This window comes from Lycorma delicatula, chromosome 8, assembly GCF_047948215.1.
Source record: "Lycorma delicatula isolate Av1 chromosome 8, ASM4794821v1, whole genome shotgun sequence".
Classification (NCBI taxonomy): Eukaryota; Metazoa; Arthropoda; class Insecta; order Hemiptera; family Fulgoridae; genus Lycorma; species Lycorma delicatula.
Window position 1 is genome coordinate 2736118 of NC_134462.1, and position 13709 is coordinate 2749826.

At 28.9% G+C, this 13709-nt stretch overlaps 1 protein-coding gene across 3 annotated transcripts in view; it reads right to left on the reverse strand.

Annotated features, from left to right (window-relative positions):
• Window positions 1–13709, reverse strand: part of LOC142329404 (WD repeat-containing protein 47) — a 777359-nt gene that overhangs the window by 155015 nt on the left and 608635 nt on the right. Inside the window, exon 1 of one of the 3 annotated variants that reach the window (XM_075373981.1) lies at window positions 5047–5294. The exons of the other annotated variants lie outside the window; for them this stretch is intronic. Coding sequence (XP_075230096.1) covers window positions 5047–5088 — 42 coding nt within the window. The 5' untranslated portion in view covers window positions 5089–5294. Of the gene's footprint in view, window positions 1–5046; window positions 5295–13709 lie in introns of those variants that run through there. 3 annotated transcript variants of the gene reach the window in all.

Genomic DNA, 13709 nt, shown 5'->3' on the forward strand with positions numbered 1-13709 from the left:
GACGGGGTCTTGGCTACCTGGGTAGGACCTTGTATTCTGCCGAGGTAATTTGAGGCGATGGCACCCTCCGGAACTGTATTCATGCTTAATTGCGGGTTCGGCCCTGGGAGGTGGGGTAAAAAAGAAAGGGGGAAAAATTTGTTTTTAATAATGAAAGTATTTTTTTTTCTCATATAGATCAATTACAGAATAAAATTCAGAACTCAGAATAAAATTCTCCACAAGTTTTGATAATAAAATTTACGCATTTATTAGTCATTTAATTAAGTTTTTGTAATTCAATCGAAAAAAATTGTTTTTTTTTCGTCACCGAATGTTACGTTGGGTATCATGGAAACTACGATAGATGCAAATCTGGGACTTTTTTATTCGATTTTCAGATTAAAACCATAAGAAACCATCAAGCTTACCCCTTGTATAACGCCTTAAACATTTTTCACAGGGGGAACTGAAATCCACGCGAAGGTTTTCGCTAGCCGTAACTCAATAACAAAGCGTTTTCCAAATGTTTGGATGAATTTTTTTCCTTATTTCAAGCTCTAGAATCAGATCCCAAATTTGTTCCTTTTCCTCCTGAGTATCACTATATACAAAATGATCACAATAGATCAATAAAACTTGTTACATGATATATATATATATATATATATATATGTGTGTGTGTGTGTGTGTATGCGTATTCATAAACACAGATTCTCAGAGAATTTTTGATCGAAATCACACTATATTTACCGCATAATTTAAAATTTACTATCGCAAAAAAAAAAAACATTTTTCACTGATATCAAAATTATAATACACTTTTTACGTACAGAAGATACGAATAACATTAGGTAAAACATTACGTGGAATTGCAAAACCGACTATCTACAGGATTCAGTTTACAAAATTTTACTTTTTCTTTTAGTATTTTTTACTTTTGTTACAGGATCTTTTTATTTCCAAATCTGACGTTATACCGAAGGGGGTTTAATAGAATATTATGTACAACAGTTATTTTAACAATATAGTTTCAATTATCCTACATTTTTGTAAATCGCATGATCACAAATACATTTTAATAATCGATGTTTAAGTAGCCAGATAATTGAAACATAACGGTCGATCAGATTTTCCTGTTTTGTGTACGCTATGCGGCATTACAGCCCAAATTTAAACTTGTACGCACGACTGGAGAAGGTATTCTACTTTTAAATTTAACCAAAACAGATAATTATTTATTTTTTTTGTTTATGCTATTAGATTAACGACTCCAATTGTGCTGTAATTCTTGTATATTGTTTAATAACTTAAAGTAAGAGTTCTTTATACTTCCGCCTTCACATAAGGTAGTTTTGTTTGTACGTAAACAACCATTATTATAAAAAATGTATGTTTTGTTCGTTACAAGTGTACTTAGATTTTTTCCGTTGTAATAGGCATTTAAAACCCGCATTCACTTTTACTTTCCTGGCATCATAGCTCTAGAACTACGCTGCAAGAAAGTACGGTAATCAATCGAAAAATGGGGTACGGGTTTTCGCATTTCTCGTTGTTTCATGGCCCAGGAGACCCAAAAAAAGCGGGAGCTAATGTTCGTACATACGTATTTTGGTGTGTTTGAAGCTTAATAAAGTTTGACTGGATATACCGATTTCGATGAAATTTGGCACAGATTCGTGTATATAGGGCAATTTGTCGGTAAACGTTTGGGTTCAATAACTGCAGAGAGTGGAGTACATAGTTTTTTGGGTAAATCTTTTTAAAGTTTTACAAACATAATCCCAGTTTATATTAAGGTTAATACATGCATGCATGCATTCCTTTCTATTAAAAAAAAAATAAATTCTCCCCTTCCCCAAGCAATCGATAAAAGTTATTATTAATATTAATAGTAATATTAATATGTATTTATATACATATTTAGTGAATTTATATATATCTTCGGTGAAAGTTTTTTATTCCTCCATTTAACATAGTAAATGTAAACAAATAAAAAATGTTCTTGTGAGGTAATTTTGGAGGGGGGAATAGAAAAATGCAAAAATTATTATTTTTTTCATATATCATTGTTTTTCCACTATCCAATGCCAGAAAAGTATAACAATGTCGTCAGCTTTTTTTATGTATTTAATTTCGTTCACTGAAGTATACTTAAGATTTTTTCTAGTTATAATAGGATCTTAAAACCCACTTACAACGACTACGTTTTGTAAAACATTTTTAAATTAAATTTTCCGAATGACGGATTTTTACACATAATTTTGTTGGTTTTTTCAGCTCAGAGGGATCCTTACAACCCCTTAATGTTATCGCATTATATCTTTATACTCGTATACCGTTATTTCCAAACACATTTTACTTGCTTCATTGTCGTTTACTCGGTTACAGTATGTTGTGCAGAATTAAATACACTATAAATACATTATAATTAAACTTAATACGCTTTTACCTTCCAATTTGGTGTTCGTCTGATAATAACCTTTTCTAGTTATTGGCCCATTAAAATTAAAATAAAAAAGTAAAATCTTTATTTAATTAATTTAAAAGCCAATTTTCGGAATCTAACACAAATTTTGAGACACATTATATCAACTATTGTGGATTAAAAAAAAAAATATATATATATATATAAAGTATATAAAAGTATTAAAGAAAAAGAATTTTAATTTAAACAGGGTTTAATAAATTACTAGTAAAATACCGTAAAAACATAAAGATTGTTATATTTAAAATATCCTACAAAAATCTACGGAAATAAATAACAGTTTTACTAAATTAAAAAAAATCCAGAAAATAGTAGGTTACGTTTTACAAAAGGATTTTTAACGCTTCATTAAATAACAACTAAAACCGTTTAATTAATTCAAGAAAATTCGTTTACGCACAAAAACACAGAAAATTAAAAATAAAAGAAATCAAACATTACGAAAAATCGAATGAAACTGATACGGTTAAGATAATTTAAATTGATTATAGAAATACACGTAGTAAATGCAAAAAAAAAACTAGCTATATCATGAATTACAAATAAAAACTAAAATTCTAAAGTTAAAAAAAAAATTGTATAATAAATTATGCGCATTAATGACGGTTTTTTCAAATTACAGTAAATTAAATAAAGTAAAAAAAAAAAAATTCAGTGTATAGAGAAATAAATGGCAAACCGGCAAGTAAAAATCACCTGCTGTTTAATTTCTCACTAAATTTTAATCTTCCTGAATATTAAAAGATTTATTTATCCTTCCCCCCACCATCGGTAAGCATGATTGCATGTAGTACAACAAGACTGGTAATTTCACAAATGTTAACTACGAGATGCTAATCGAATTTTATTACTTTTTTTTTTTTTAATAACTTGAACATTTTTTTAAGATCATAAATTGACAGGTTAAAATAACATCAGCGTCGAGCATAGCATAATTTAAAAAATAATAATCATAATAAATATCTGATAGAAAGTTAATGAAGACTTTACGGATTTTTTTATATACAAAAAATAATTTTGAGCGATTTCTTTTTTACAATTCTTTTAAAATTATAATATTTATTAAAAAACTGATATCTAATACGCATGTGTTTTTATTACTTTTTTATCTTATCGGTATTATGATTTTTTTTTTTTATTGCTTCAGAGGATGAGATGAATAATTAGTAACGTGTAATGAAAATGCCACGCCTGACCGGGATTCGAACTCGGAACCTCCGATTGATTATATATGATTTAACGTTATGCTTCTTTCAGTTTTTCTTACGTGGCTTATTTTTATTAAATTATTGGTTCTTAAAGTTAAAATTTTTAATTGCAGATGATATAAAAATGTTTCAAATCTTAATGAAAAATCATTCCATATAAAAGATTTATTATTTTTTTTATTAACTACCTTGTTTTTACAAAATTTAACAGTTATCAAAACATTGTGATATATATTAATCTTAAAATTGCCGAGCTCCGTGACGGAAAAGCAGCGTCTCAGCCTAACATCCGCAAGGGTTCCGGGTTCAAATCCTGGTACATTACTAATCTTCCATTTCATAACCTCATGCACAAGCTTTGAGCTTATCATCAACAAAGAAAAAAGGTGATTAATTTCGTAATTACTATTTAACCCAAGTTGCAAAATTTATACGTACTTAAAAAATTTTAAAAACGATTATACGGTTTAAATGCAGCATTAAAAAAATACTTATTGTATTCTAGAATACATACATTTAACATACTGAATATATTTTTATAAATATTTTTTTCAGGCGCAAGAATTTTCACTTTTATTTTAAGTTTATTATTTCGTAAAAATTTCGATTTTAATGTTTCTACAAAGCAAGGAATAGAATGAATTTAAATGTTAAATTATTAAAATATACATTCGTTTTTTTAATGCCTTTCCTTTTCATATTCCTTGAAACTTTCTTTACTTTCTTTACTTCTTCAGAACAAATTTAGACAAAAAATTACGATAGATTAATTTATAAAAAATAATTTAAGATGGCAAACATATATCCTTAAAATTTTTAAATTATAATAATGCGTTAATTAATCTCAAAAGGAGGCTAAGAATAATTCTTTTCTTAAAACAATTTACTTATCGGCTTCATTTTTATCATTTTTAAAGAAATTTCTGCTATCGATATGTTAAGTTCTGATATGAATACACAATCGTTTGTATACTTAAAAAAAAGCTTTTAAAACAATTGTTATATATATATACTAAAAAAAAAAAAAAAAATTCCATCGCGTTTACAATTGAACTAGTACAATTGTACTGTTTGATCTTCACAATGTTGTATCAAAACATAAATTGAAAAACTACCAAAAAAAAAGATACAACCCGATGATTTTTAAAACATTACAATATTAGATCTAACTTTCAAGAATGATTTTTACTGATTTCGTAGTTACATTTGAATAATAATTTTAATATTTGTTAAAAAGAAAAATACATTATTTTGTTATTTTTAACCAGAGGACCGATTAACCGAACTGTACCTTACAATAATGAGTACTCCCGAAAAATACTAATTAAAATATATTTATATATTTTTGTACTTAAAAAAAATTATATTTACCGTTTTCCTTCTGGTAGGTCTATGTTCTAGAAGATTTTCCATGGAACGTCGTTTTACATTTTCTTTACCGTTATGTCGTCTAGGTCTCGGCTGATATTCTACAAAATCATCTTCTTCTCTAACGTTATCGAGGGACCGCGAACGAGTACGCTGAAGACAAGCGCAAGGTACTAACAAACGACGATGGGGCGGTAACGCTAAGGGCGGTGGAGGCACTGGGGGCGGTAAAGCGTCTCTATAAAGACAAAAATAATCCCTCCAATCCGGCGGTGGAGGACGATATAAGGGTGGCCACGGACGTCGCATCATCATTTTGGCGTCGCGACGCGCGGTGGTTGAGGCCGCGCTAACGAACAACTAACCGAGCGCACGGTGTATGTAAAACGGGTATATGCACTGATACACAAAACGTTAACAACGACCAACTTCACACAGAACAGCACTCCACTGGTACTAGCATAATACTACGACACTCTCTACCTATCTGCACTCTGCAGTATATCTGCTCTGCTGCATCGCACTCCATAGGCCGACCCACTTTTCCGTAACCCTCTCTTTCTCTTTAACACCTCGTTCTCCGTCCGCGTTTCTTTTTATTCTTTTCCTTTATATTCTCTTCGTCCAGCTATAATAACAGGTACCTCGACGTCCCTTCTAGTAAAGAGACTCGCTACTTTAATTCAGTCGTAACAGCGATACTGTAGAAGCAACAACCTTCCCGAAGATATCTCGTGTACCGATTTTACCTTTCCTTTACCTATCGACCGATACGAAACTTAACGGCGAGAATCTGAATACTTACTCGCTTAAACTTTATAAACCGTACAATAACAATAGTAAAATAATTTACCTTAAAAGATATAAAACGTACGTATAAAATTAGATCAAAACCTCCGGATTTTACTTAGGAGATCACAACTCGATGAATAAACTATCTAAATTAAAATAAAAGTAGAATAGTGAAATCGTTATATCTGACCGATCAAATAGCAGCAATTAAGGTATCGTTTAACATGTAATACGGAAAATTCCTTCCTCTGAGATTATACTCTAGCCGTTTACACGATTATTTCTAAATCGATATTAAGTTTTCTATAAAACATTATTATCGTTATTATTTATTCATTTGTATGTTCGCATAAAAGGCATTTACCGTGGTTTTTTTTTCATTTCTTACGGTAATGAAAATGAATAATGAAAATCATCAGGCGCTTGATGAGGTTCGAACTCAGAACCGATTAAATAAGCCGGCAGCATATTGACCGCTACACCAACAGGCAAGCCGGTTCAAGATACTTGAAAACGCGAAAAGTAATGAACCGATAAAGATTTATATAACTCAAAAACAGATTAAAAAAAAGTTTTCAAATGATTGCCACAATATATATTTTTTATAAACAAGCATTTATCACGGCTTTAAGCATTCGTATTAAAGGGACTTTTGGTTTATTTTCTCTCGCAACTTTAAATACTCGCTTTAATAACGGCAAAAAATTATTTATCGTCACAAATTATCGCTAATCGACCGTAAATGAAACTCGTGTCATTTTTAAATTTATTAATCACTTTTGAGATGTCTTGCTAAATAATTTCGGGCCGGTAAAAAGTTTCATACAACGTACGTCCTGCTGTATTTATCTGTTACGATATAAGCTGTCATAATTTAAATTAGTTTTAAAATACTTACATACGAAACAAAACAAAATAATAAATAATTATAAATTAAAATTAAAAAATTCAATTCAATATTTTTTAATTAATTGCACTTGTGTAAATGAAAAAATATCATTAATTAATTTGATCCATTACTACATTCGATATATAATAACCCGAATAAAACACTAACAAGCATACTCCTCCATTTTAAAGGAATAGTAGCTATACTGAATATTTATAAAACTCTGTTTACGATACTTTTCTGACCGTTTCAAATGTAGCTATTATTTTACTTATTTTTTCAACCGTTTCAAGCACCCCTTCGTCCCCGTCATATAATACCTTATTTTAATTACATATTGTTACTTCCCCGGCGAATATAGCTAGAATATCTAAATAAAAGTGTAAAATATGAAGATAATGTCAAAAATGGGATATCGGATTTTTTGTAACCTCTACTTTTTAGAGTCCCAACTCATTCATCTAACCAAAAAAACACAACATATGTATGTTTTTATATATATGCGTACGCATGTCGTACTATATTTCCATATATCTCAGGATTGACCGCAAACCGATTTTCTTCAAATTTGGCACAAATATTTCTATACATGGGGTATTGATCGTATTTAATTTTTTTCAAAATTCGTTAAGGTGGGGGGATATCACGAAAAAACTGATTTCAATTATCTTCAGGACATTTTAGAGAAAACTTTATTGAAGAAAATTTGTTACCTACAGTGCATATATAGTCACACAAAACGTTTTTCAAAAAGTCAATTCCCGCCTCTTAAAAATACATATGGTTTTGTTCTTTCTCTTATCTCCCTTCGGTTCAATTATTTTTTATAAATTCTTTGAGAGTTTATACTTCATATATAGAGCTATCAAGAAACGTCTAAAACGTTTTTTAAAATTATAACCCCGGACCTAAAACGCAAAACAGTTTTACTGAAAATTTTCTTTTTCTTATTTTCACCTTTATTGAAGGGATGTTAGATTTAAAACTTTATTTAAGCAAATTTGTTAAGCTGAACCTATATATTAATATTTTTTAGTTCACTTTTCTTAAAATTTATTCCCCGCCATTAAAAAATATATTTTTAATACGTACTAATTTATCGACAAAAAGTCTTTTAAACACACACTTTATACAGAATAACAATCACCTCAAAGACCGATCATCATAAGAACAGCATTCAAATGTACAAATGAAATTTTGTTATTTTATTTTTAGTTTTACATTAATATATTCGCAAGTTCCGTTTAAAAATACCTATGTGAAAACAAAAATCTTTAATTTAAAACAGTTCAAGTTCATAATTTAAACCTAGAAATACATAAATTACAACTAATAAATTGAAATATACATTTTTACTTTCAGTATTAGTTTTAAATTAACGTTGCTAGAATATTATTTATATATAAATAAATGAAATACAACCTTTCCGACAATTAATTCGTCCGCAATCTCTTTTCTAGTACTTTCGGTTATTCGACCATCCTAAGGAAAAGTTATTCTTCTATTAGCTTTTACTGAAGACGGTCGAATGACCGAAAGTACAAAAAAAGATACTGCGGACGAATTGTTAGTAAGATTAAATTTCACTTATTTAATTATATACCAACCCTGCCGCGTTTAATATATCTTTGCTAGGATATATTTTTGACAATTTATATGAAATAAAAGACAAAATTAATTATGTAATAAATTTATTTTAATTAAGACTGGCTCAGCAAGTTACACCGAAGGTCCTAGACTCAAATTAAGGCTTAGATCTCAGATTTGCAAGGCGAGATAGAAAAACCTTTCGAGATCTTCCTATATATAATGCAAGTTTTATACGTAAAATTTTAATTTAAAAAATATTATTAATTAAATATGTTTTATTGATTCTTAGTATTTTAAAATATAAAAAACCAACAGATTTGTTACAATTTTACGTTTTTATTCACAGAATAGCGAAGAACGACAAGCTCGACTAGAAAAGTAAATTCATCCTAATTTTGACTGAAATAAAATAAATTGGCTACATTCTAAATTATTCTAAAATAGACCGGTACCCTATTCCAAAAAACAAACAATTTTTAGTAAATTTTTTTTATGATTTTTAAGTTTCGGATGAATTTTTGCCAAAATTTTAAACGGGTAAGTACAAGCATTTAAAACAATTTTTGTAAGAAATATTTTTCAAAATTTACACCAAGAGTTTCAATCCAGTAAGATATATAAAACCAGAGAAATTTAAGATAAATCAGCTAGCGATAACGAAACGTAAATTAACAGGTACGTAAATTTTTAAACTCGAATAAGGCAGAACAAAGTTACGGTATTTATTAATAAAAAATATTACAACGATTTAATATCACAGAAACAATAAACGATGATTAAGATAGAACACCTCTCCCAGTGGTGTTGTAACAGTTTTGCCGATTAGTTTCAAGCTTAAGAAAGATAAACGACTTCTAAAAACGATAAAAAAATTGAAGATGGTATACTCTTACTTTATCCTTATTCGTTTTTCACGTAATTTAAAAATTTCATTACTGTAAATTTTCTTAAAAAAAAAAAAACTGGAGACTCACCAAAATTGGGCGTTTTTGGATTAGGAGTATTAGTATTCATTTCCCTAATACTAGCTATTTCAACTTAAAATAAAAAGGTGATAAAATATTTCGCATCGGTATAGTGGCAAAAAGTTATGTTTAGTCTTGACTTAGGGCTACAAATCAATTTACATATTCAGTCCACAATATCGATGTTTAGTCGACGTCGTTAAGCGAATGTTGCATCCTTTCATCCCGCTTATTTCTATTAAATATTATTTCTTTATTTCACAACGGCTAAATACATTTTTTTTCATTCGACTAATCAAAATGAAAATATATTAAAAATTCATCTTAAAAATTATATCCATCTGTGAATTTTCTATACGATATCTACTCACTTTTAACGCGTTTCGGAACATTGTTCCGTCTTCAGAAAATCACTCGCTGGAGGTCGATCCGTCTTTGAACGACGGTGTGCACTACGGTTTTATGTGTTATGACTTTGTGTGTATACGTGCGAGTTTATTTTTTCGTGCTGACGCGTTAAAAGTAAATCTACGCCACAAAAAGTTAACGTAGATGGATAAAATCGATTAAATTAATTATGAAATGTATTAGTTTCTCTTTTATTATCAAATATATTACTTTCGGCTACAGTTCTATTGCTGATGCGGCAGTAGAGGACAGCTATAAAAGGAAAGTGCAAGAAACGACCAAACTTTTAGGTGTCGGATTTTGAAAATGTCGACTTTCAAAACCCCTTAATATATATTTTAATAAACTATAATTTTTTTTAGCCTTGTTGAATTTACATTGCATCATAGCGAGCCAATTAATTGAAGTACATAATTACTCAATAAATAAAGGTTTAAGCCACAAAAAGGTGATAAAAAAATTTTTTTTAATTTTAATTTTCAAAACTAAAAATCCACCATTATGTAGTAGTAATATAACGATATATAATTTGTTTTAAAAAGGTTATTCCGTGGGACCCGAATTAAGAATTTGTTTTATAATATTTGGGTACGTCATGTGTTTTTCAAGTTTTGGCTTTTATTAAAAATATTATATGACATAGGACAAGGTTTCTTTATTTTTCACTAAAAATGTTGTTTTTCCTTCTATAAATTATATTCTAAATTCATTATAATTTTAATGATAAAAACGTCATTTGGTGATTGAGGTCGTCAGTCAACCGGAACCGAAAATTCGTTACCGAGAAGTTTGATTTTTTATATCGTTCTTATAATCTGCATAATTTCTTTTATTTTTTTATATCATTATTCTTCTAATACTGCATAATGCATTTTTAATGTAAAAACGTTCGGGATCGAAGTAGAATCAAAGTTTTTAACTGATCATTTTGATATTTTTTTTTTACTATTATACCCAAAAAGTTGTGAAACTCCTTGCCGGATTTTTTTTATTTATCTTTACAAAAACTTGAAAACGTGAAAACAATTGATAATGGAAAAACTTTTAAAATTGATCATGAAAACTGAAAAAGAACGGTAAATAGAATACAATTTTAGAACTATTTTTTTTTTTTCAGCCGTAAATTCCAATTAATTTATCAGACGATCAAAAGAAGAATGCTTTTCGTTTCCTTTTTTCAGTTTTCTATAAGCAAATGTAATCGACTAAATGAAATGCTAACAGAAAATTAACGGTATAACATGATAAAGCCTAATATTTTACGTTTACTACTACTACTACACGATGTAAATTTCAGCTTCACACCCGTAGTAAGCTCAGGTCTTCCCTTCGTTGAAATCCTTTCAGTTTGTAGGTTACTTATGTACTCGTAAAACTTTAATCGTAAAACGTTTAAAAAGTCTTATATAAGTTACTACAAATAAATTATTATTTTAAGAGTTTCATCTCGATAATAAAATGAATTAAGGAAACCACTAAAACAGACAATAGTGAAAAATTAAGCTCTAAAATTTTGTAATAAAAATTATTAATAACCTTACAACTGTTGTAATATAGACGAAGAGCAGTAAATACAAACCGGTTTCGAATAGAAAAAAAAGAATAATTTTTAATTTTCTAAAGAAAGAATATTATTTAGTTTTTAAGAAGAAAGTAAATAAAATTTTGAAGTAGATCACTAATAAAAACTGAAGGCTGCATTTCTCAAGTCTTTCCGCATTAACGACTACAGAAACGGAATAGGAGAAATTATTCAAATATCAATTATGTTTATTAAAACTCTGCAATGTTTACTTTATAATAGAATAATAGACCGACGCGTAAAATAACGAAATAATTTTTTTCCATGTAATCCATAGATTTGATGAAAGAGATTCTTTTTTTTACCGTGGTAAAGGGGAGAAGATGATCGAAGTGTTTTATCCTAAGTACGGGGATAGTTTAATAATTAAAGAGACAAATGATTATAGAAGAATCATTATTGATTCGACGACAACGAAACTAACCTCAACATAATCCCAAATTACATTTAGGAAATCGGTTTATCTTTCGCTATTTTATTAGTAAGGAACTGTTGTTCTATTTTCTAAGCTGTTTTTCTTAACCTGAACGCTATACCCAAACTTAATGTCACTTAAAGAATTTTTCAGAGGACCAAACACCAAAATTCTGACGGCGGGAGATTTCCTCGATTAAGTAATGAATGAGGAAATTTTTTGAGGAATCGGAGAAGACTCAAATTTGTAACTCGATGACGCTTGACATATCCGTGGGTCGCTTCGAGCAGAATAAAAAAAAAATTTAATCGGCCCGATCGGTCCAGTAGAACGTCCACACGAACTGGAAATAGTTTTTTAGATTATGTTTTTTTAATATTTAAGATAAATTCACTTTTAAAAAAGATACTATGTATTTTAAAATTTAGAGTAAAAAAAACCTTTCAAATAGTAGATGATTAAAAAAAAATATCTAAAACTTAGATTATTTTTTTAAGAAAAAAAATTAAATTAATATTTTGCAAAAAAATAAAAATAAATAAAATTAATTTTACACAAAATGCTACTCAAATTTATAGCGATGCATAATAATGCACAATTGATACATACATGTGCACAACGATTGACGAATTGCTGAGGTTGGTTCTTTCCATGATGAATATGAATGACAACTAGAGATAATTTTTTTTATTATTAAAATAAAAAGGGCAAGTTCGCGCGCACACAAACTTTACTCCTCCTCCCTATAGTTCGAAAATTAATAAATTTTCTTAAGGTTAAATTTCATCAAACGCAAATGTTTATCCGCATAATATTTTTTATTCTAATGAATTTTTCGATAAATTTTCTTTACTATGTTTACAAAAAACAACTTGAAAACCGATGACATCAGTAAAGCAAATGTAACCTCTGCACAACACGATCGGCGAATTTAAATCTAAAAGGGAAAATTAAATGTCAGAAGAGAAGCTTAATTATTTCTAACAAATACACGTTTTCCCCCTACTACATTATTTTGATAAAAATAATAAAAAAGGAACTTTAACCTCCTTTCGTCACCACCGCACCCCTTTGTAGACTACTCCACCTTGTTTCGCAATACTCTCCAGAATGCTAATCAGTAAGTAAAATTATAAATACGCAACAAGAAGTTAGTAGAAAAACTATTGTAATGAATAAAATGGCCAGTATGACGACCAAAACATTTCCGCTATCGAGTCACAGGTTCGACTCGATGAAAAATTAAATTATTTTCATCTGGACTTTAAAGTTGACGGACTATTTTGTCGGTTGGGAATTCAACAAACACCACTTTTATACCGACTTATTCAACCGCAAGATATAAAAAAGAGAAATAGTATTAATCGAGTGGGTATATTTTAATTAATTAAATAGTATATTAATGCGGAAAATGTTTGGTCATACTGGCCATTTTATTCACTAAATAGTGTTTCGACTGTAGCGCATTAAAAAAAATTAATTGTAATTTTATTTACTATTTATTTCAAGATTTTTTTATTCTAAATATAACGAATATATTTTCCCAAAAAGCTATATTTTACAGAAGCTTTATTCCATTTATTACAATGTTTAATACAACGAGTATTATGCAATTTTATGAAAAATTATTGTGATACAAAGGAAGCGCTAAACACCAATATGTCTTACAGTTCTACATTACAAACTACGTAAGGAAATATATGTAGCGTAGAAGTAAATGTACACGTACACGCGCGCAAACACACACATACACATCCATAAAAAGGTGGTTACGAAAAGCATCATGAGAATTCCGCTCATTATAACTATACTTACATACACTGTACATCATAATTATAAACCTATTAATTAACACATGCAACCCGTGTATTGTATAACTGTATCGACATGTAAATAATATGTAGTACATTGTGCGGATACTTAAAAACCTCCTATCATTACCCCCTGATTTAAAAAAATCATAATTTTTATAAAGAAAGGTTCACTTATCGACTAGAAATTTCTATTTTTTGTGTTTAATCCCGA